This window comes from Silurus meridionalis, chromosome 8, assembly GCF_014805685.1.
Source record: "Silurus meridionalis isolate SWU-2019-XX chromosome 8, ASM1480568v1, whole genome shotgun sequence".
Classification (NCBI taxonomy): Eukaryota; Metazoa; Chordata; class Actinopteri; order Siluriformes; family Siluridae; genus Silurus; species Silurus meridionalis.
The window spans coordinates 24,174,035-24,199,626 of NC_060891.1; the positions used below are offsets into that span (position 1 = coordinate 24,174,035).

The 25,592-nt window shown below is 39.1% G+C and overlaps 1 protein-coding gene across 1 annotated transcript; it reads left to right on the forward strand.

Annotated features, from left to right (window-relative positions):
• The first annotated feature begins 144 nt into the window (after positions 1–144).
• Positions 145–25,592, forward strand: pygb (phosphorylase, glycogen; brain). The gene is given in 21 exon segments (XM_046855384.1): positions 145–468; positions 8,526–8,627; positions 9,456–9,534; positions 10,225–10,328; positions 10,441–10,572; positions 12,457–12,568; positions 13,767–13,849; positions 16,013–16,156; positions 16,908–17,000; positions 17,096–17,242; positions 18,671–18,834; positions 18,923–18,984; positions 18,987–19,036; positions 20,211–20,312; positions 21,067–21,214; positions 21,539–21,597; positions 21,839–21,980; positions 22,227–22,434; positions 22,686–22,820; positions 23,975–24,041; positions 24,614–25,592. Coding segments are annotated over 21 exon segments (2,529 nt in total). The 5' UTR covers positions 145–225; the 3' UTR covers positions 24,767–25,592.

A 25,592-nucleotide genomic window follows, 5' to 3' on the forward strand; every position in this document is an offset into this window, starting at 1 on the left:
CAAGATACAATGTTTCCTGGTTAGTTTCAGCTGTAGGAATGATTGACGTGTTGGTCAGCGAATAATGAAGCAGCTCGACTATCAAATCAGAGAGCAGCACGGAGCACAAGCCCCTCCCACTCCGCTTTTCTTGTTGACATTAGGGGCGTGGCTCGGGTTCCTCCTCTGCTCTCCAGTAGAACAACTTCTCCACACTTCCTCGGTGTGTCTTATCTCCTGTCCGACATGGCGAAGCCTCTGAGCGACCAAGAGAAGCGCAAGCAGATCAGCGTGCGCGGCATCGCGGGTCTCGGGGACGTGGCGGAGATCAAGAAGAGCTTTAACCGGCACCTGCACTTCACGCTGGTGAAGGACCGGAACGTGGCCACGCCGCGGGATTACTACTTCGCGCTCGCGCACACGGTGCGGGATCACCTGGTGGGCCGCTGGATCCGCACTCAGCAGCACTACTACGAGAAAGATCCAAAGGTGCGACCAACTAAAGTTCTTCCTTTCTTCCTCACTGGGCAGGAAGTGCAGTGCAGTGAAGTGCAGTGAAGTGCAGCGCTACAGTGTTTCCTTAAAGTTGCAGCAAAAGCCGGACATTGGTCTTGATTTTTTGATCGAGTCCACCTAAATGCCCAGGAACCTCCTGAAGACCATGCAACTTTATTACTAGTATCAATCTCACATTGTGCACTTTGTTTTTGACACCTATGTAGTCTTAGAAGTGCCTTTTTTTAAAACCAATTTAGTCTGTTTTATTATTATTATTATTATTATTATTATTATTATTATTATTATGTTACATTTACTTGTATGACATCTGGCAGGTGCTCTTATCCAGAGTGACTTATAATTGCCTCATTTATACAACTGAGCCCTTGAGAGTTAAGGGCCATATTTAAGGGCCCAACAGTGGAAACTTCTTCATGCTGGGATTTAAACTCCAGTGTCTTAGTTGTCACGAAGGTCAAAATAGATTTTTCCAGTTTGATGCGTTTTCTATGGGTTTCATGCCATTATTTTCACGGGTACAGCATTCCTTCATATGCACCTTCTGCACCAGCTACGATAACGTCTCGTAGGTACCAAAAAGGTACCAAGTATTCGGTACTAGTTCTTTTCAGAACTGTGATTTTTGATAAACTGGACCATCAAAAGGATTTATGGTGCATAAATTGATGGCAATAATTATTTCCATCTAAATGATAACCTTCTTTACCCAAAAAAATAAATTGGCTGGATTAAATTATTTTAGAGCCGAGTAATTTGTAAGGAATGAAACCTCTCGCTGGTGCAGGAAAAGAACCTGCAATAGATAAATGCTTGCGGTGGCAAATCCCGATTCAAAGTTTTGAAATTATTTTATATGACTGCAATTGGAAACAATTTCCAATTAATTTTTAAGGTGCAAAATGTAATTTTTTTTTATTTTATTTTTAAAATACTTTTTGCTTGCACAAAGTTAAAAATCCAGAGCAATTGATTGTTTTATATAGACGGTGAGAATCTGTTTGGGGGGGGAAAAAGATTTTGTTCACATAACCAAATTAGTCTTCCGTTCACACTGAGTCATCAAATCCTTGTCACAAAAACCGAGCTACTGATTGAATACCTGATTATGATTATATCAGCATTATATCGCTCTTTTCACAGTTGCAGTGTTCATTCAATGCACTTCATTTTTATAACGCTTTTACCAATGAACATTGTCTCAAAGCAGCTTTACGCGGGTAATGCGCTGATGATAAATTGATTTTTCGTATTTGGAAGTTTGTCTCTAATGAGCGAGGAGGTACTGGCGGCAATGGAATGGAAAAACTCACCAAGATGGCATAAGGAAGAATGTCCATTTATTACAGCTAAACGGTGATGAGGTGTACAGTGATGGTGATTAGATGCAAACTGTAGTCCTGATTCAGTGTAGTAGACTGTTCTTACGCCGTAATTTTGTGGATTCTCAGGCCTTGATGAGAAACCATTTGTGTTGGGCTGCGGTCAAAGTAGAGGAAAGGATTTTGTCTCAATAAGATCACTGATCTAATATCCAAAACATCACAACTTATCAGTTAAAACAGGAAATTTGGCAATATTGAGTAATGAGAAGCTGAATATGACTAGTGGTGTTTCATGGTTTCACTGAGGATGTCTTGTCTCATGATCGGATTGCCTTTTGTCGTTATAACAAGCCCAGTCTTGAGCTAATTTCTTGATATGGACACACAATTTTTCTATCAATTCGTGTTCACGGACACCAATTTCCCTCTCTTTTTTGTGTGTGTCAATAGGAAGTATTTTTTGGTGCCTCCCCCACATTTTTCTTTGAGACTGGGTACCACATATGCTGTATTGTTGTTGTTTTTTTTCTTTAATCTTCAAGCACTATTATTCATTTAACCAGGAGATTTTATAATTGTTTTTTTATCAGACGGAGGCGAACAGAGCCCGTCGTGCTCTGTGACACGAAAAAAAAAAAAAAAAAGAAATTCGTTTCCGTAAACATGAATCAATGGATTATGATGATGTGTTCTGATAAACCCATTGTAATTGATCAATATGGTCGAGACATGGTCTATCCTACCCAGAAGTCTTAAAGAATGGTGATCAGTATGGAAACGTGTACTGTAATTTGTTAATAATTGAACACTGTACATAATTTAGGAAAACGGCGACTTACACTATCGTAATGTATAAACCTTACAGTATATACGTTTTGGCAGCAGGCACATGGACTAGTGTCCTTTCTCGAGTGGAGGGCGGAGTGCGCTGTGCGCTTGGTTTCAGTGTACGGTGATGCCGATAAAAAGGATGTGGACGAGTTAAAAGTGGTCTCTTAAAACATCAGAAAACAAATACTAGACAACTGAACTCTGTCGACCACTGGTGAGTGTAAAGCGGGAGATTTTGTACATCCTGGCAGCGTCCCAATCATACCGCTTAAAATCTGTCTGAAAAATATTTTTCGTTTGATCATATCGCTATCGTCGTCATAAGATCGGAAAAATCTTAAATCAAACCACCGTAACTTTGGGACTACCTGCACTGGGGTGGGCTAGTCGGGCAATGGATAATGCGTCATGCAGTAGAAACGACAGACTGGTTCAAGATGGAGGTTGGACTGCATCAAGGATCGGCTCTAAACCCTTTCCTGTTTGCATGGACAGGTTGACGGACGGGGTCAAACAGGAGTCTTCATGGACTATGATGTGGGACTATCTGCACTGGGGTGGGCTAGTGGGCCAATGGATAACCAATGGATAATTTGACTCCTGATTGGATCTGTTATTATTTTGGGAGGGGTATGAGTTTGTATGACTTGATTATATTTGAAACAGGAGATCTACTTCTGAAACGTAATGAAGTGGTATCTCAATAGTTAAGGTTCTGGGTTACTGAAGGTTGGGGGTTCAAGCCCCAGTGCTGCCAAACTGCCATTCTTGGGGGACCTCGAGCCAGGCCTCTGAGGTGCTGTTAACATGGCTGACCTGTGATTCGTAACATCACTGGGTTATGCGAGGAAAAAATTTCACCGTGCTGTAAAGTACATGTCAAGTGTAAAGCACCTTTCAACTTTGAAAAATCTTAGTCTTGTCATCTAAGATTTCTTCAAATTTCCTCTGTCACCTAATTCTACCTCTCTCTCTCTCTCTGGGAGGTGGTAGCTTGGACTTTGTATCTGAAGGTTGTGAGTTTAAATTTCAGCATCACCATTCTGCTACTGCTGGGCCCTACCCCTCAACAAATTCGTAAATGTAATGTACACAAAATATTTGATTTGTGCTTTTTACGCTTGGAAGTGCTGTTTAGACACACGTTTAAAAAATAAAATCTGGCTTAGGCTTTCATGTGAAATTTCAGCACCTACAAAATCTCTAACAGTTTCATCAGGCTAAACGCAACGTCCTCATTAGACGGCGAGTCAATTCCAAGCAGCGATTTCGTCATAACCGACATTTCTGTCTCAACTTTAGCAATGAGTTTTCGGCTACCCTCTGTCCAAACATCAGCTGTACGGTGACTCAGCATTGAAACTCTAGCTCTTCAGTGGTTGAGCCGAGACTGCTTAAATGTTCAGCCAAGAAGCCAGGAACGAATGACCGCGTCAATCCAGAGAACTGTTCTCGTCTTGAGCTCAGAATTCGTTCACTAGTGTTCGCATCTAAACTCTTCACAACACCACCTACATCCTGTTACTGTTTGCAACACAAAGTGGACAGGGCATGCATCGGGAACATGTCTGTTTGATAAAATTAAGTCTTGACCAGGATTAAGGAAGTGTGTTTGTAGTATACTTGGATTATTTTCTCCTTTGCTGTGAAGCCTTCATATTTTTTCTTTTTGGTTCCAGATGTTTGTTCGTAGTTGCTGCCTAAAATATTAGTAGAATATTGAAGACCAAATAGACTAAGATCTAGAAGAATTATTCTGTAAAGATTGTGTGAAATTTGTAGGTTAAAATTTAAGACACCTGAGATTAAGCTGGAGAACATTCATTTTAAATGATCAAATGTGTGAAATTGACACCAGCTCCTTAAGCTATTTGTAAACCAAGACAAACGGTAGTACCTTAAGACAATGACCCATTGGACATTAAGCATCTGGTTAGAATTTTGTAACCTAAGCATTATTTCGGGGTAATTGCCCGAGGCTTCTGATTGGCCCTTTCCTGCTATTGCATGGCTAATTGGCTACTTGTTTTTACTTTACATAAATAACTGAAGTCTGTTCTCGATGTTGATGTGTTTGAAGCAGGAAAAATAGTCAAGCAAATTTGACAAGCTCCAAATTGTGGTGACTGTCTATGCATCTCCAAAATAGCAGGTCTTGGTGGGTGTTCCTGGTATGCAGTGGTTAGTAAATCTTGTGGGTTTTTTTTTCTTTCATCAAGTGAATGGCTGGGAGTGTGGATGATGTTTACTTGGTGAAGAGATGCCACCAAGATGCACTATGGGAAGAATGTGATACTTTACCTGATGTTCTGCTTGGAAACCTTTGGTCCTGGTATTCCTGTGGATGTCTCATTTAACCTTAGTACCTTCCTAAACATGTAGTAGACCAAATTACACCCTGTAAAGTTGGACTATACACCAATCAGTCATAACATTGACATTATGACCGGTGAGTGAATAACACTGATTATCTTCTCAACATGGCAGTGGAGTTTTTAACTAGATTGTTTAACAGGATTTTGGAAGGTGAGAGGATGCCTGAGGAATGGAGGAGGAGTGTGCTGGTACCGATCTTTAAGAATAAGGGAGATGTGCAGACCTGCAGTAACTACAGGGGAATTAAGTTGATCAGTCACACCATGAAGTTATGGGAAAGAGTAGTGGAAGCCAGGCTAAGAGAAGAGGTGACCATCTGTGAGCAACAGTATGGTTTCATGCAGAGAAAGAGCACCACAGACGCATTATTTGCTTTGAGAATGTTGATCGAGAAAAATAGAGAAGGTCAGAAAAAGTTGCATTGTGTGTTTGTGGATTTAGAGAAAGCATACGACAGGGTGCCAAGAGAGTTGTGGTATTGTATGAGGAAGTCTGGTGTGTCAGAGAAGTATGTGAGGGTGGTGCAGGACATGTATGAGGACAGTGTGACAGCAGTGAAGTGTGCAGTAGGAATGACAGACTGGTTCAAGATGGAGGTTGGACTGCATCAAGGATCGGTTTTGAGCCCTTTTCTGTTTGCAGTGGTGATGGACAGGTTGACTGATGAGGTCAGACAGGAGTCTCCATGGACTATGATGTTTGCAGATGATATTTGTGTTAAGAGTAGAGAGCAGGTTGAGAAGAGCCTGGAGAGGTGGAGGTACGTGCTGGAAAGGAGGAGAATGAAAGTCAGTAGGAGTAAGACAGAGTACATGTGTGTGATTGAGAGGGAGGGCATTGGAAGGGTACGGTTGCAGGGAGAAGAGGTGAAGAAGGTGGTGGAGTTCAGGTACCTGGGGTCAACATTGCAGAGTAATGGAGAGTGTGTTAGAGACGTGAAGAAAAGGGTGCAGGCAGGGTGGAGAAGAGCGATATCAGGATGTTGTATGGATGTTGTAACCGGCAATGTTGTATGGTTTAGAGACAGTGGCATTTAATAAAAAAGACTGGAGGTGGAGCTGGAGGTAACAGAGCTGAAGATGTTTTCATTGGGAGTGACGAGGATGCACAGGATTAGAAATTAGATTATTAGAGGGACAGCGCATGTAGGACGTTTTTGGGGGAGGCGAGATTGAGATGGTTTGGACATGTGCAGAGGAGGGACATGGGGTATATCGGTAGGAGAATGCTGAGGATGGAGCCACCAGGAAGGATGAAAAGAGGAAGACCAAGGAGGAGGTTTATGGATGTGGTGAGGGAAGACATGCAGGTAGTTGGGTTGAAAGAGGCAGATTTGGAGGACGGGGGTATGGAGACGGATGATCTGCTGTGGTGCCCCCTAATGAGAGAAGCTGAAAGATCTCCTCAACATGGCACCTGGTAGTGGGTGGTATTTATTAAGCAGCCAGTGAACATTTTGTCTTCAAAGTTGATGTGTTAAAAGCAGGAAAAATGGCCAAGCATAAAGATATGGGAGAATTCGACCATGTCAAATTGGACTGTAACTCCCAGCACCACCAAGCTACAAATGCTGTGGCCACCTCCAAAACCAGTGCTACGCTCTTTGGAGGAGATCGTAGCCCCTTGCTCCCTGTCTGCTGACTGATGATCATCTTGTCATACTATCGCCGGAGGAGGGATACTTTTTTGTGGCCCACCCTGTAAAAAGATCTTTAAAGTACCCCAGCACCCCTACAGATTCCAGGCCTTGAAGAGTCAGTGCTGTTTTTTTCGTGGCACAAAAAGGAACTCTATCAAGACCATATATATATATATATATATATATATATATATATATATATATATATATATATATATATATATATATATATATATATATATATATATTATTATTAAAGTTAAAGCTTTGGTTTACTGGTCAGAAGATCATGGGTTTAAGCCCCAGCACTTCCAATGCTGTATCATGGCTGACCCTATGCTCTGACCCCAGTTTTCTAGCAAGTAGGGATATGTGAAGAATGATTTTCACTGTTCTGTAACGCATATCTGACAAGGCAAACCCACTTTCTTTTATCAGAGAACTTGTTGAAATATCAGACTCATTTTCACACCTTGTTTTGAAGGAGTTTAACCGGAAAGTCAAAGTGCACATTCATAGTGAGGCCCGAGTTGTGTGCCGGAATAAAAGCAGAATTTATCAAGGAATCCAGAAAGTAAACCATTTACTGGACTAGAGCCAAAATGCAGACACGTCTCCAGAGCTTTAGTCATGAGCGGGTCCACTCCGAATGGCTGAACAGAAACACACTTTGCTCTGGAATCAGACTGACTGCAGGTTTGGTGATATATCATCTCTCTTTTAGGCAATAAAACAAAAAAAAAAAGTGTTATTCTCATATCTAATCGGTTAGGAGGTGATTGATTTGTTTTCTTTAACAGCAACTTTGAGGTGTAATGAATTTGCAGTTTGGGCAGTAGGACATTTCTGTCGTATCAGAATATTTCATTAAATTTTCTTAAGATACACCATTATATTTTCACTAAATGGTCCAAAGTTTTGGGACGTTTCCAAACTTTTCCAAACTCTTACAAAATTTTGAGGCACACAATAGTAAAGGATGTCTTTTCCTTCCACTTGAACTAGGAGACCCAAACCTGCACAAAGATAACTGCATGAGGATATGCTTTACATGGTGTGGAGTGGAAGATCTCCTGCTATAGAGCTTCACCTTAAACCTATTGAACACATTTAGGGTGAATGTGAACGCTGACTGCACCCCAGACCTCCTCACCTCACCTACATCGGTACCCGACTTTACTAACAGCCTTGTGACTGAACGAATCTCACACAAATCTCCACAAACACACTCCAAATAGAGTGCAACATCTTCCCAGGAGAGTCGAGGTTATTTATAACAGCAAATGGAGACTAAATGTGTAATCAGGTTTTTTTTTTTTTTTTTTACATTATACATCATTGCACAGTGAAATTCTTTTATCTGCATGTCCTTGGAAACGAGTCTCCAGGATTGGCACTTAACAAGAAGTAACTCTTAAAAAAGCAGTAACAAGGAAAAGCCTTCAGGAAAAAATGAGTCATGATTTCTTGTTAATAAACCGAGCTGTCCCACTTCTTCCCAAATATGCTGTCCCTCACATTTCTCTCTGCTGTCTGTCTGTTGTTTTTGTGTCCTCTACTTTACTCTCTTAATTTTGTCAGAATATTTTTAATGTCTCTGTCTTTCCCACATATGTTAGAATTTCTGTCCTTTTACTGCGTCTCTCTCACACAAACACAGGACGTTTTTGGGACAAGGTGAGGGAGGCGAGATATTAATATTGTGTATATATGCTTTCTAACTGCAGTAATGGTTAGTTGCTGTGTTTCTGGTTAATATCGTCTCTTATTCATTGTTCAATTCCATCTAACAAAGAAGATGAAGGGGATTATATTGTTAAACACTAATTTAATGCTCTGGTTCTTTCTGTATGTCTCAGAGGATCCACTATCTCTCTCTGGAGTTCTACATGGGCAGAACCCTGCAGAACACCATGATCAACCTTGGCCTGCAGAACGCCTGCGATGAAGCGATCTATCAGGTCAGTCCTACCGCCAGTCCGGAGAGGTTTTGCAGTGTGCGTGTTTCAAAAGGAAATTTTAAATGGGGGAAGTAGGGATTCAATCTAATTTTATTCACACGAAATAAAAGTTTTTTAAATGAATACTGGATTAAAAAAAAAACCAGAACATAACACAATGTAACATAGTAATGAAACTTTTATAATAAAAAAGAACAACAAAAAAAGTACAAAATTATGAAAATGTGCTACATGAAATAAATATGAATATATTGATAACTATTGAGGAAAATAAGAGACATGAAGCATCTGTGTTCACAGTCCACGCTGCGACAGGAAAACAGCGTTTTCAAATGTATCCACTTTGGATGGTTTTCCAAAAAGCTGTTTTCGTTGACTGAAAAATCAATCACAGGTTGGAGGCCAGAAGGGATAGACACACACGTATTTGTGTGGATAAAGAAGACGGTTACAGCTAAAATGTATTAAAAAAACTAATTACACTTTAAATAAACAGCATGTGGCATCTGTGTTTCTGCTCTAGAGGCCGCTCTTGTACTATGTAACGCAACCCGGAAAAACCATCGATATGGATTTTTGCCAATAGTTCCAGCAATCGACTATGGTTGTTGATTAATTGACAAAATCAATTAATCGGTCGACCTCTAGAGCTTTCTAGTGAGAGTATGTGGAAGCGATGGTAGCGAATTGCACTGCCTGTTTTCTCTTTTACAATTGTTTTTTGTGGAGGAGCAGAATGACATTGCATCGTGTGTGTGTGTGTGTGTGTGTGTGTGTGTGCTCGCTGTAGTAATGGTGTATCTGGTAATTGTGGTGTTTGTGTTTTAGCTTGGTCTGGATCTGGAAGAGCTGGAGGACATTGAGGAAGATGCTGGACTGGGGAATGGTGGACTGGGCCGGCTTGCAGGTCCCTGAACACACACTCGTGTATACACACACACACACACACACACACACACACACACACACACACACACACACACACACACACACACACTCTTACTCTCACAGAGAGCTTTTTCCTGTTTTGCAATTAAACCTGTAAGTTTCCTTTTTGTAAGTGATCTTTATTAAAAGCACATCTGTCTCACTCTCTTCCCACTCTTTTCTCTCTGCCATCCCTCTTTATTCATGTCATCGTTATTTCTCTTTTCTGTCCCTCTTTATTTCTCTCTGCTGCCCCATTGTTTTTCTTTCTACTGTCCCTTTTTATTCCTTCATGCTGTTCTCTTCTGTTTCTTTCTGCTGTCCCCTGTACTTTTTTTTCTTGTGCTGTCCTCCTATATTTTTTTTCTTGTGCTGTCCACCTGCATTTTTTTTCTCCTTTCCCACTTTTTCTCTATGCTGTCCCCATTTTTCTTCTCTTTGGTCTCTCCTTTTCTCTTTACTGTTTCCCACATTTCTCTCTCTCTCTCTCTCTCTCTCTCTCTCTCTCTCTATCTATCTATCTATCTATCTATCTATCTATCTATCTATAAAAAAATGTATACGTGTCTGTTTTTCCTCTTGCCGTGTTCTTTTTTTCGGATTGGGTTTTTTATTTTTTTGTCCTTTCTGCCGTTTCACTTATGTGCTGATCTCCTTCACCCTCTCACAGCCTGTTTTCTGGACTCGATGGCCACTCTGGGTTTGGCAGCGTATGGTTATGGCATTCGCTACGAGTTTGGAATCTTCAACCAAAAAATCTCAAACGGTTGGCAGGTAAATGAGAAGCAGATTATTCACCACTAGTCTTTCATTGGCTGTAAGCTTAAGCATCTAATGAGCATCTGTTATTAGCTCGGGTTTGCGTGTTCTTGGTCTCTATCCTCAGGTGGAGGAAGCTGATGATTGGCTGCGCTATGGAAACCCCTGGGAGAAGGCCCGTCCCGAGTACATGCTCCCGGTGCATTTCTACGGCAGGGTGGAGCACACGGAGGAGGGGCCTAAGTGGGTGGACACTCAGGTGAGTGGTTTATGATCTTAATTCTTCAGCCTTTTTAATTTATTTTATAACGTAGTAACGCTGTTTGATGTAAGCCGACTTTCATTGTGATGTTCGGTTTCATGAAACCAATATGAAGCAAATGCAGGTCCGACAAAGTGCAGAGTGAAGCAGCTAGTCATTATAAATTAAACATACATTTCATAAACTGAGACACGCCCTCAACATTCCAGAAGTAAGAGGAAGACAATGAGCACACGTTAAAAACTGTATTATCAAATATTGAGTTTGTAAAACTGGTTATAGTTGATACACTTCCTGAAGATCTATTTTTGACAAGAATTCGGAGCGCAGTCTTTAAGGCTCTGGTTTACTAATCGGAAGTTCACGCGTTTAAGCCTCGTTATTGCCACGCTGCCACTCTCGGGCCCTTGAGCAAGGCCCTTAACCCCTGTGCTTTACCTGCTGACTCCAGCTTCCAAAAAGAATTTCACTGTACTATAAAATGTGACAAAAAGCAATTTGAAGGGTGAAACTCATTAATTGAAATAAGATGGGATTCTGAGGAACTACCTGAGTTTTCACTTCATGGTTTTTACTTTCTCTCTGTGTAGTTACTTCTGCCATTCTGGCTCAGCCCATTCTTTTTGTGGACGAAGGTTTTCTCTCGCTGGATAGTGAGATTTGGATCTATAGCTTCCTGAATGTAGACAATTTTGGAGCAATCTGGATATATGTTTTTCTGTATAGTTAGTGTTTTTACTTTGTAATGGCTACTGCATATTTATTATATTAAATATTTGAGGTTGTGTAGTCTCGTACGGTAGATAAATAGTTTCAACTACGAATGACAAACGCTTCACAATGAAGAAAAATACTTCAAATGGACATTTGCCCAGACCAGAAAAAAAGCCAGTTTATTTGCATGTAGTATTTGTATGCAATTCAGTTCATTTTTATTTGTGTGGTGCTTTTAACTATATACATCTGTCAGCTTCACAGAGATAAAGTGGTTCTAAAAGAATTGTATAAGTTTGCTCCTTGTAATTGTAAGTTTGTCCCAAATTTTTGAGCCAGTGTCCACTGTGGCAAAGAAAAACTCCCTGAGATGGCAAGAAGAAAACCTTGAGAGAAACCAGATTTAAAAGGGAACCCATCCTCATCTGGGTGGTACTGGCTATCCATTCATTACAGTTTCATCATGCAGTGATTGCTGACAAAATGCAACCTGTATTCCTGAGCCATTTCTGTAGAATTAATTACAGTCCAAATCCATCCTTGAGTTGCTCAGTAATTTCATGGATTTGGCTGTTAATGTGGAACCATCCTGAGCTGCACGAGAGTGGCCTTTAACTGAAGAGAAATTTATATCAAATTGTGGGAATTTTTTTTAAAAATTAATAATAAACCACAACATCATCTAGACAGCTTAGAAAGCATAAGCAATACAAGCATGTGAACACAAACACTACATGGAGCAAATACACGTTATAACTGGTAATGTTGAGAGAATAAATAGCCTGAGATTCAAATTCATATTTAAGTGGTTGTCCTAAGTGCCACGAAAAGTGAGTTTCATAGCTTAGGTGCATTAACCGAAGTCATAACCTGTCACTTATTGATGACACATACAAGCACATTTGGAACACCTTCCAAAATTTACTGAAGTCTCACATATACTTGGTGAATCCATAGATCCATTTGTCACTAGCCAATGAGAGTTTAACCTTTTAACCCTCACCAGCAGGTTTGTGCTGAAAGGGTGAACAAATGGGGTTCCTTACTAAAGTTGCAATCAACAATTTTGGACACGGATCTAATTTCATAAGGTTACACGAGCCAAAATGATCCGACCTTCATTGTGTGTCTTGTTTGTGGTGTTATTTCTTATGTACTGTGTGGCAGGTGATCCTGGCAATGCCGTACGACACACCTGTCCCCGGCTACAAGAACAACACGGTGAACACCATGAGACTCTGGTCTGCCAAAGCGCCTAATGACTTCAATCTTCAAGAATGTACGGTTTTACACACACACACACACACTTATTCAAACAGCACACTGTGGTTACAAAATTGCTACTAAAAGTGTGCAGCCTTAATTAATGCAATAGAATAGCAAGCTTTTAATAATTTTAAAAAGAGTATTATTTGTTCTATATTTAATATTAACTTATTTAATAGATGTTTAATGTCTGTACATATTTCAAGGGATTCACTTTAAGTTAAACAAGCAAGAGAATAAAAATAAGATTCAAGATTTTTATTTGCCACAAATGTAGGTATATGTAGAATACAACTGAAATGAAAAGGGCTCATGAATATAAAATAAGAAGAAATAAATAAAAAAAAGAGAAGATATGTAAAAATATATTAGATGATAATAAAGTGGAATTCAAAAAATAGTGCTAATAATAAACTGTAAAGTGGTAGAACAAAAAACAAACAAGAAAACAGTTCAAAAACAGTTACAATGACAATAAATTTAGATTAAAAAATAACATGTACAGAATTAACGTTGTATATAAGCAGTATTTCTATTCCAGGTGTATTATTTGTGAGGTAAAAAAAATAATAAATGGTGTTTTTATACCATTGTTATGCTCCCTGAGTTAACATAACAGGAATGAGGTTCACAGTGAGCGGTCTTTTGTAAAATGCTAATTATTCCTCAGTCAAGGCAGAGGAGGATCTGGCAACCTCCTGGTTTGAGTTTGATTATATAGAATATATGCTGAACCACACAACAAGACACAAACATTTCCTTTTGGTTGACTGGAAAAAGAGTCACTCAGGGATACCGATATTGTTGTACAGTCCCTAAAATTGGTCTCATTTTGGTGTCAATAATTAAAAATACAAACATACGTACACAAGTATAATAATAAAACAAATTGGCCCCTTTTCCGTGCAAGAATGAAGTCGTGCTAACATTGTGTGAGCGAGACTTTGTCTTCTCGATTTAATAAGAAGTTGATGTGTTTATTGAAGCAAACATAAGCGCTGATCTTTCCTAATAAGGTTTCTCCGTCTTATAACCACTCGTAACTCTCTCTTCCATTCCTCATTAGGTTTTATAAACAGAAGTCTGTGAGCAGTGCTTTAAAAGTGGTGTAAAAAGGAAACTGATGATCATTGTTAAGAATTTGGTTTTTCTGTATATAGAAAAGGAACAAACCTTCTGTATATTTCCTTTATTCCTGTATGCTCCTGTAGTTAATGTTGGAGATTACATCCAGGCTGTTTTGGACAGGAACCTGGCGGAGAACATCTCCCGAGTGCTTTATCCCAACGACAATGTGAGTGATTGATGCACTGTTGCACAAAACAGGAAGAAAACAAACTTGCGTTTCTTTTCGAGTGTGGATTTGTGTGTGTGTGTGTGTGTGTGTGTGTGTGTGTGTGTGTGTGTGTGTGTGTGTGTGTGTGTGTGTGTGTGTGTGTGTGTGTGTGTGTGGTGGGGGTTTGCAAGTATGAGTTTCTGTGTGTTTGTGTGGATTTTTGAGCGTGTGCATGCATGTGTGTGAATGACTACGAGTGTGAGAGTGTTTCTCTGTGTTGGGGGGGGGGTTTGAGTGTGTACGTGCGTGTGTGCACGTGCATGTGTGTGTGTGTGTGTGTGTATATATTTGCATGCGCTTGCTGTCAGGTTGTGTAGAAATGGCCTTATAAGGGCGTGGGGTTTACAGTGCACTCGCACTCCTCCAGTCAGAGTGGAGATTCCTGCAGATCTCACACTCGGCATTAATTACTCATTACACTCCTGCTTCCCATGCTTTACATACTGTTTATTGTAGATTATAAAAATATCTATATACAATATCTTACAAAAGTGAGTGCACCCCACACATTTCAGCAACCATTACAGTTAATCTTCTCAAGGGACAATACTATAGAAATGAAACTTTAAGAGGAGTCAATGTGCAGCTTGGATAGTAGTACAGATTTACTGTCTTAGGGAAATAACAACATGCAGCCATTACGGTCAAAATAGCTGGCAACAAAAATAAGTACACCCTAAGTGAACATGTCAAAAAGTGTATTTTGTGTGAGCACCATAGTTTTCCCGCACTGCATTAATCCTCCTGGGTATGGAATTCACCAGAGCTGCACAGTTTGCTGCTGGGATCCTCCTCCAATCCTCCATGATGACATTACGGAGCTGCTGGATGTTAGTCAAATAACATTTCTCTACCTCCTACTTGATGATGCCCCACAGGTGCTCAATAGGGTTTGGGTCTGGAGATGTACTTGGCCACTTCATCTTCACCATGTGTTGTGTATCTGCCCTACACTGTCTTTTGTCTGCACTGTTTGCTCCAGGTTGCACACTATGCACTATGTTGTGAGGACACTTACTTTAGGCCTTAGCTTTGTGTTCTGTATGTAGCTCTTTGTTGTGTGTTGTAGCTCTGAGTTTAATGTAGCACCAGGGTTCTGGAGAAACAAATGACTATATAAAAGCTTCTTGACTTTACTTGACTTAATCAGCTTCTTCAACAAAGTAGTTGTCATCTTGAGGGGGTGTTTGGGTCATTTTCATGTTGGGAAGCTGCTATTTCTGAAGAGAGGGCAACATGTTCTGCTTCACAATGTCACAGTACATGTTTCCCCTCAATCCATGAATCCATGCTTCCCTCAATAAAAAAAAAAAAACTGCTCTTGGTACCCCTCACCAGGGTGTCACCACACATGCTCTGGACACCATCTGAGCCAAACAATATTATCTTGGTCTCAGACCTCAGGACATGGTTCCAGTAATTCATGCTCTTGGACAGATCGTCTTCAGCAAACTGTGTGTAGGCTGTTCTTATGAGCCAACTTCAGAAAGCTTCCTTCCTGGACGATGGTCATGCAAACCGACTTGTTGAAGTGTGTGGCATATGGCCTGACCACTGACAAGCGGACCTTCTGCTTCTGCAACCTCCTAAAAATCTGTACTGCTATACAAAGTGCACACTCACTACTCTAAAATATCATTTCTAGTATTGTCCCTTGAAGATTTACTAAAATTGTTGCTAAAATTTGAGGGGTGTACTAACTTTTGTGTGAAACTGTATATGTATGAGACATCTTGTTTAATTATTTGGTTAATTTTTGTGTGTCCCAAATTGCTCAGCATCCGAACAAAACATTTACAGTCAGATTACATAGTCAAATGTAGGGCCCAATTTTTTAATTTTTTAATTTTTTTTTTTAAACAAACATTTTGTTCTTTGAGCTGTTAGAGCTCCTCTTTAGTGTGTGAGGATGCAGGGGTTTGTGGGTAAATGACATGCAATAAGTGTTTTTTTTTTGTTTTTTTGTTTTTGTGTGTGCAGAGAAAGACCGAAATGTTCAGTGTTCTAGGATTTAGTCTCACGAAATGAGGCTCTTTACATTATTTATCAAAGTACAGATATTTAAGAACCGCACTTCTTTTATTCATTTTTTTATAATGTGTTTTGTCTGTGTGTGTGAAGTTTTTCGAAGGTAAGGAGCTCCGTCTCAAGCAGGAGTACTTTGTGGTAGCAGCCACTCTACAGGACATCATCCGACGCTTTAAATCTTCCAAGTTCGGCAGCAGAGTCCATGTGCGCACTTCAATGGAGAACTTTCCAGATAAGGTAAAGTAACACGATACTTCTGAACGTCTATTTTGCCCTTTTTTTGTTTTGTTTTGTTTTTTGTGTAATTTTGTATTTTTTTTTTAGATTTGTTGCAGCCATAAAATGGTACAATTTCTTAAAGTATTTGTTGTAGTGTGAATAAAATATTGGTTTGAGATTTGCAAATCATTGCATTCTGTTTTTATTTAAAAATGTTTTATTTACATTACTTTTTTGGAATTAGGGTTGTGTGTTTCAACTTCATAACCTTTATTTTGTAAAAAACGGCTTTGGGATGATGTCTATAGTTAAAAGCACTCTACAAATAAAGCTGAATTAAATTTATTTAAGGCTTTATTATGCATTTTTCTGGCCCAAAATGAGCTCCACCTTCAAACCAGAACATCTGCTCATCTTTGTGTTGTGTTAAACAGTAACACATGAGGCACAGTTTCAGTAGCAGGAGTGGGATAAGTAGGGTTAAATCCTTTTTACCAAAAAGTACTTAAGCATAATGACCTGTAAGGTCTTTTTGGATTTAGTCCAGTTAATTAAAATGTCCACATGTTTACTTAGACACATCACATCTTTGTCTAATATGTGGTCCTAAAGCCAAGCCCATGCGTAGCTACTCACATTGGTTTTCAATGGGTGTAATGCCATGCCCACCTTTTGAACTGAAATCTTGTTTTTGTTTCACACACACACACACACACACACACACACACACACACACAGTTAACAATTGGGTTAATGTCTCTTTTCAAAGGTAGCGATCCAGCTAAATGACACACACCCTGCTCTGGCCATTCCTGAGCTAATGAGGATTCTCCTGGATGTGGAGAAACTAAACTGGGACAAGGTGAGGAGCAGTTGTGAAGCACTGAAAAAAATGTTTGATCGCGACATACACTGGTATGATCATCATCTCTGACGTGTGTGTGTGTGTGTGTGTAGTCATGGGAGATCACCACCAAGACGTGTGCATACACAAACCATACAGTTCTCCCAGAAGCTCTGGAGCGTTGGCCTGTATACATGTTTGAGAAACTTCTGCCCAGACACCTGCAGATCATCTATGAGATCAACCAGCGTCACCTGAATGTAAGTGCGCGCACACACACACATACATACATGTATATATACAAAACACGCACACACTTGCACACACCCTTCAGTAACAGTCGTTTGGTTAAAATTGTGCATAGTGTTTGCTCATGTAGCTGGTGAAACATCCTCTTTCTTCACTTCTTTTTTTAGTGTTTGTATGTTACAATGTCATTGTTTCATCTTCTTTCTACACATCTTTTCTTTCAAACCCATTTTTTTTTTTATCTATTCAACCAACTGCCTTTCAATCTATTGGTTTGAATTGTCTCTCTTTCTGCCTCTGTCCATCCATTAATTTGTCTGCCTATCTCTATGTAGCTTCCTACATTCTGTATTACTTTTTTGCCTCTGTCTATCTTTTGTCTTTTATCTATCCATTTATTTTGTTTGGCTGTCTCTATATGGCTTCCCACATATCAGTTTTTTGGCCTGTCTGTCCATCCTTTTGTCTTTTTGTTTCTGTCTATCTCTTTATCCATCCTTCTGTCTTTTTAGCTTCCCAGATAACTTTCAATTAATTTTTATTTTCCTATTTTTTCATCTATTTCTTCTTCTCCGTTTCACTATTCATTCATTTAATGTGCTGTTTGTCTTCCTGTCTGGTGGTCTGTATTTTCATCAAATCAATCGGACTGCTTATCTCCTCCTTTTATCATTGTCTCTTGCTGTTTGTCTCGCTCCATTTTCTATTTGTCCATGTATCTGACTCTGTGTGCTCGTCTGTCTAGTCCTTCCCTATTGCTACCTGCCGATCTGTCCATTTCTTCCTGTTTTTTACTTGTCTCTCTCTGTCTGCACATTTTTTTTTTTTCATCTCTTTCTGAATATTTTGGAAACATAATCTCAATCTGCCTGTCCACTGATAGCTCAGTTGGATCGTACTTGCCAATTTAATCATTTAAATCAACCGACTCAATAAGAAACACTCAATGTAAAATACTACTTTTTCCATTAAAAAAAAATCATACAAAAAAATGTTAAATATGAATATAATAATTATATTATAAAATATTGAGGAACTTTTCAGAATAAATTCAAACTGAAGCAAAAAGTAAAACTCCAAATAAATATAAATAGTAACATCCAAAATGGATAAAATATAAAGACCCTACAAATAAACAGCATGTGGCATCAGTGATTCACCTCTAGAGGCCGCTCTCGTACTGTATAACGCAACCTGGAAAAACATTAAGTATGGATTTTTCCAGAAATCAACCATCAGTGCTGATTAATCTGCAAAACCGATGCACCTCTTAATCTTTTATAACTTTGACATTTAATTGGTGAATTAAATAAATGAAGTCTTTACATCACTGCTGTGTACACACACACACACACACACACACACACACACACACACACACACACACAGTCTGTACTTTTCTCTTTTAAAAACATTACTTGTGTTTAAATCTCTGATAGAGGATATCAGCCCTGTATCCCGGGGACTCAGATCGCCTCCGCAGGATGTCCCTAATCGAGGAGGGCGACCCCAAGAGGATAAACATGGCTCACTTGTGTGTGGTGGGATCTCACGCTGTCAACGGAGTCGCTCGCATCCATTCCGATATCGTCAAAACCACAGTGTGAGTTAAACATCATAAAAAAGCATGTTTGTCCTTCTGAAGCAGTAACTGACTCAGCAATTAATGTGATGTTTTTTTTCATGTGAAGTTTTAAGGACTTCTGTGACATCGAGCCGGAGAAGTTTCAGAACAAGACGAATGGCATCACCCCTCGCGCTGGCTCCTGCTCTGTAACCCCGGCCTGGCTGAAGTTATTGCGGAGGTAAAACTCACACACTTTGTCCATTCTTTTTTTTTTTTTTTTTTTTTTTTAAACCTTTTATTTTTATTAAAAACTAAGAACAAAAGGTCATCATGAGCATTACAAAGTCAAACACAAAACTATTTCCATACATTTCTTTAAAACTAAGTATCACACTTTTTCCTCAGTGGTACGTGCACACAATCCATCTACTCCAAAGCTTAATACATTTCTATATTAAATGTCAGTCTTTCCATTTAATTACAATTCCCAACCGTTGTTCTTTTGTCGAAGGACCGACCTGGAACCATTTAAGTGTTCTGGCTTTACGACTGCTTGCTAAAAGTATTTATTACTATATAGCACAGTTTTAGGTATTTTTCCTAGGCACATTGTGAAACAACCCCACCCCTAATATTTTTCCAATTTTAGCTGCCACTTCTTGCCAGTAAGGTTGTATTTGTGAGCATGCCCAGAAAATATGGAAATGATTAGCCTCTAAGGTTCTACATTGCCTCCAAAAAAGGCCCAGGCTCCGTTCTCCTCTGCATTTCGCTTTTAATCTGGGAGTTATAAAACAATCTTATTAAATTATTCCGGCTGCGTCCATTTTTACATTGTTATTAATGACTGCTGTAAGTAACAACCCCGATGAATAGTCTCTGATCCTTTGATATAATAATGATTCTCCTCCTCTCTCCTCAATGCTGTTCCAGCTTTTAAAAAAAAAAAGTCTTTATGCTTTTTGGGTAAATCATTATATAAAATCTGTTATCGACCATTTTGACCATTTAAGTTGAAAGCTGTCCAGAATTGAAAAAAGACTTCACACAAGGTCATATTTTTTATATTAATACAAATAAAATAATATTTAAAATAATTTACCAGACTGTGATCTTTGACCTGGCATGAAATGAAGTTTTAGGCAATGTATAATAATAATAATCCTAATATATGTTTCACTATCAATCCATCTGTTCATCAGAAAGTCTTCCTCTCTGTTTTACTATCCATTCGTCTGTTTTTGTCTTTTCCTGTCCATCAATCAATCTTAACTGCCTGTCCTTTCGTATTTACTGGATAACAAGGCACACACACACACACACACACACACATACACATGGTCCTGCATTGTGATTAAAATCATAAAATCACTGTTAAAGGTGTGTGTGTGTGTGTGTGTGTGTGTGTGTAGAAAATCGGTGAGGATTTTCTGAAGGACCTGTCCCAGCTTAAGAAGCTGCTGGACTTCGTCAATAACGACGCGTTCATCAGAGACGTGGCAAAAGTCAAACAGGTCAGTGGATCTACATACGGTACATTTCACATAAGCATGCGGAGGGAAAGGTTTTAATTATTTGTGTTTGTCGGTCAAGTAATTAATAAACAATAATACATTGATCAATATGAGAAGCTTTTTGCCAACTTGAAAAAAAAGTGATGAGTGAGCCTGAGCGCAGTCAATCCATCAGTTTTGCAGAAATGACCAGTAGTTGGCGAGAGTCACATGTATTAGTGTTCACTGGATCAGTGAGTACGAAAGTAGGGAAGCCCTACTGGCTAAATTACTACTGTAGTAGGGAAGACGGAGACAAATTTAATTTGAAGCAAATTCCTGATTTTCAGTCTTCCATGAGAAATCCATCCAAGCAGCGTCATGAAGTACGAGTCTATCAGAAGTGCATGTCTTATTATATTATTGTATTGTAGAGTATTATAATGTGTGGGGAGGTGGTAGTCTAGTGGTTCAGGCTTTGGTCTTTGGATGTGGAGGGTTTTTTCTTTTTCGGGTGGAGTTTAAGTCCTGGTCATACCAGGCTGCTACTCTTGGGCCCTTGAGCAAGGCCCTTAACCCCTCATTAGTGCTCATTTGTGAGAATAGGGATAAAATACTTTGGCATGGATGGTCCGAAGCGCAGCTTTGGAAAAAAAGGAGGGTGGGTGTTGGGCTAACAACCAGACCCCGTAACAAAGCTGCTAGAGAAACGCCAAGTAAGCCATCATGGGAAGGCAAAAAATAAAAATTTATTTATTTATTTGTGTGTTTACAGGAGAACAAGCAGAAGTTAGCAGCATACCTGGAGAAGACCTACAAGGTCCAGATCAATCCAGAGTCCATCTTTGACATTCACGTGAAGAGGATCCACGAGTACAAGCGGCAACTGCTGAACTGCCTGCACATAATCACCTACTATAATCGTAAATACACACACACAATTACGTCTACAGTGAACATGTAAATAAAATATGCTCAACAATATTTGGAGGCTAAAAACTAATTACTGTAGTTACTGGTTACTATGGCAACACTTATTATAAAAAAATATATTCAGTTAACAAATTGCCTAAACAAATACAATCGTGTAATATCTGCAATATTATATTAAAATTCAAAACCATAACGATTTGTATGTCGTTTGTTAAATCGATAATCATTTTGAAAAAGCAGTGAGAAATTTTGACTGAAAATTAGTCCACGTTTGATGTCCAAATGTTTCATCATATTTTCTTTGTCTGCCACAGGGATCAGGAAAGAGCCGAACAAGAAGTTTGTACCCAGAACGATCATGATCGGGGGAAAGGTGATGCGCAGTTTAGATTGTTTTTAAAAAAATGTGATTGAAATTTTGAAAATTGTTTGTTTGTCGTGTATTTTGTAAACCTATTAAGAAATCTGATAGAGGTTTCCTTCTATTTTTGAAAAAGAAACTGAAGGGGCTATTTCATACTTCCTCAAACTGAATAGAAGAGCAGACTGATTTAATCAAAGTGTGACTTTTGATTCACTTATTCCACTTCTTATTCCTATACTGCCCCCTGCAGGCAGCACCAGGATACCACATGGCTAAATCTATCATAAAGCTGATCACCTCGGTGGCAGACGTGGTCAATAATGACCCATTGGTGGGGGATCGGCTTAAGGTGATCTTCCTGGAGAACTACAGAGTCTCACTGGCTGAGAAAGGTAGACTGGACATGCTTATTTGTCCTGAGATGTTTTTATTCCCTTTACGTTCCAGTAATTTGGTGGATTTTTTTGCATCATATTGTGTACGTTTTATCGATTTAATATTCATGTTTGAAGTTGTGGGACATGGACAAATAGAAACCATTCGTGCTGTCTTAATGTATATGATATACATTATCTATTATTTATTCTAAGCGAAATGACCTGAAGAATCACTGAGTGTGTGCTTGCGTCCCCGTGCAGTGATCCCAGCAGCAGACCTGTCTGAGCAGATCTCCACCGCCGGCACAGAAGCTTCCGGAACAGGGAACATGAAGTTCATGCTGAACGGCGCCCTCACCATCGGCACCATGGATGGCGCTAACGTGGAGATGGCCGAGGAAGCGGGAGAGGAGAACCTCTTCATCTTCGGCATGAGGGTGGAGGACGTGGAGGCCATGGACCGCAAAGGGTGAGATGAGAGTAGGAGGAAGCGCGCACTTGTCCACTCGCCTTGCAGTATGACTCGTCCTTATGTAGAAGTGACTACGAGTGTCTGCTGAATGTTTCTGTAAATGGAATAATCTTCAGTTAACAATACTGTTAATGTACAAATTTCTAATAAATATTTTAGGACATGGGTGAAAAAACGTGTATTTATTTGCATTGGGCTTCTAGATAGGTCTCAATAGCTGTGTGTCAACATATTTTGTGTGTCTGTAGCTACAACGCTCGTGAGTACTATGACCGCTTGCCAGAGCTCAGTCTCGCGATGGATCAGATCAGCTCAGGTCGCTTCAGTCCTCAAGAGCCAGAGCTGTTCATGGATATCGTCAACATGTTGATGAACCATGACCGGTGAGTGTGTGTGTGTGTGTGTGTGTGTGTGTGTGTGTGTGTGTGTGTGTGTGTGTGTGTGTGTGTGTGTGTGTGTGTGTGTGTGTGTGTGTGTGTGTGAGTGTGCTCCCATTTTAAATTAAAATAAAAATGTTTAGAAATATTTAACTCTGCATATCTGAAGAACTCATGAGGAGGTGTTTAGTGTATAATGATATAAAGTTTATATATAGTTCATTAACATTTGTTATATCCAAACATTTGTTTTACTGATGCATGAAGTAGGGACGGCTCGATACCAACATTTTGGCTTCAGTACGATAACAGAATGTAATACCTTGGTATCAATAATATAAGTGACAAATAACCAGCCTCGAAAGATAAGTGAACTGAAATTATGTATAGCTTTAGTACCTTGTATGAAACTGTAACAAAAAACCTACAGGGAACAGGTTACATTTTGACTTTGAAGAAAAAAATGCAACTGAAGTAACACAATTAATGCATGTGCACAACTTTTCAGTCTTTTAACGGTTTCATAGCAATTTGGGAAGCACTGCTGCCTACAGGTGAATTTTGGAACTGCAACATATGAAATACCGAATTCAGCGAAATTATGATATTGTGCCATTTCAAATTAAACACATACCGGTATTTTACCAGTAATGGTATACTGTGCATCCCTAGCGCCAAGCCTTAAATCAAGCACCAAAAACCTGCCGTGATGCACACATCCAGCAATTAAAACCGTCCGTGTGGAAACATTGCAACGGTTCCTTTTGGTGTCCTTTACGTAATCATCACCACAATTACTTTCAAACATTTACAAGAACATTTTGTCTTCATGATGTATATTGAATACAGTTTCACTAATAATAAACATACATTTGCATAAAGCATCTGTTAAATATTGCATGTTAGAGAATTAAAAACTTTAGTTTTAATTGAAGGTACATTTAAAACAAATAAAATGTGATTAGGTTGTGAATAATCACTGGGTAACTAATGACAATTATGCACTTAATCGCGATACAATATTTTATTCGATTGACAGCCCATACACAGGTTTTATTTTTCTATTCTGGATTAAAATTAAATATTTAGCTTTAAAAAATGTTCACTTTCTTCAGAACTGTGTAAGGTACATTTGTTTCAATGTGTGTTTATTGTTTCAGTTTCAAGGTATTTGCAGATTATGAGGCTTATATCCACTGCCAGGAGAAAGTCAATGACCTCTACAAGGTGAGTGGATAAATGTGTGCACACTGGAAAGTTTATGCTGTCAAATGATCTTGTAAAAATGATCTATGATTGGCTATTGATAATAAAAAATGGTTTGTGATTGGCTACTGATAATTAGTAGCGAATAATACAACTTTTTTTTTTTAATCACAAATAATAGCTCTGGATCGGCTACTGATAATACAAATGTTATGTGATTGGCTACTGATGATAAAATAAATGGTTTGTGATTGGTTACTGATTATTTAAAAAAAGCTTTGATTCACTGATCACATAACTATTTAGTATTGGCTGCTGATAATACAAGTGGTTTGTGATTGACAGCTGATGATAAAAGAATGGCTTCTGATGAGCTACCGATTATGAATGTGTCGTGATTGGCTATTAGTAATTTAAACGTCTGTGATTGGTACATTCGAGCGAATGTTTTGTCCACAGCCAGTTTGCAAGTTAAAAGCTACCACTTGTTAAACCTGTCAAAGAAATGCAGGAAAGAACCTATGATCATTGTACATATTCTTGAAGTATTGGCTACTTTATGATCCTGCTCCTTTCCATTTTTTGGTTTTCAGAACCCTAAAGAATGGACCAAGATGGTGATAAGAAACATCGCCAGCTCTGGAAAGTTCTCCAGCGATCGCACCATCTCAGAGTACGCACGCGAGATCTGGGGTGTGGAGCCAACAGATCAGAAGATTCCTCCACCCAATGTGCCTCGAGACTGAGGCAGGGTTTACACGCCGGTTTGGCCAGTGATTTGATCCATATTCTGCGCTTTCATTCTTTACTACTGTAGGTTCTGTTTGGTCACGAGGTTCTGATTGACCGACTGTGCTGTCGATAGAATCAATTATACTTCTATAATACTGTGTGTAACATTCAAGACCAACCAGCTTTCCGTGCCTTATCACTCCGCTTTTCATAAAGATCTCTTATATTCATGTACTGTTTTGCCTCAAAGCTACATAGCGCACACATTGTATTGTGAAAAAAATTTCGTTTGTTTTTTTTACACACATTCCTTAAAAGCAAAAAATGATCCTTTTTTGTGCCTACTGTATGCAATTCTATAAAGTTGCATTAAACATAACTGCGCTTCGCAGCACAGTTTGCGATTAGCACTTTAGATCATGTGCAGTGGTTAGCACTTGCCATATCTTGGTTCTATAGATACAATTTAGTACACTGTGCAATTAAATGCTAGCTCATGCGTCATAGAGTATAGATTATAATTCTCAAGGTAATGATTCAGCACTTTTTTTTTTTTTTCAAGCGCTATTTAACTGCACTTCAGTTAGCTAATATGGACGCAAGCTAACCTTCCCTTTAATCCTTTTGTAACGCCAGACTGTTAAAAAACAGCAGAAAGTAGAGTAGGTTGAACACGAGCAGGGGAACAAAATCACACTTTGCATTAAAATCAGGAAAGTGTTTGTGTGTTCGGATTCAGCGATCATTATTTTGATCAATAGTTTAATATGTTCCTGGGTGTTTTTGCTGGATTTGTGCTCAATCAAAATGTGTTTTCAAATAATAAAGCTGTTTAAAGGA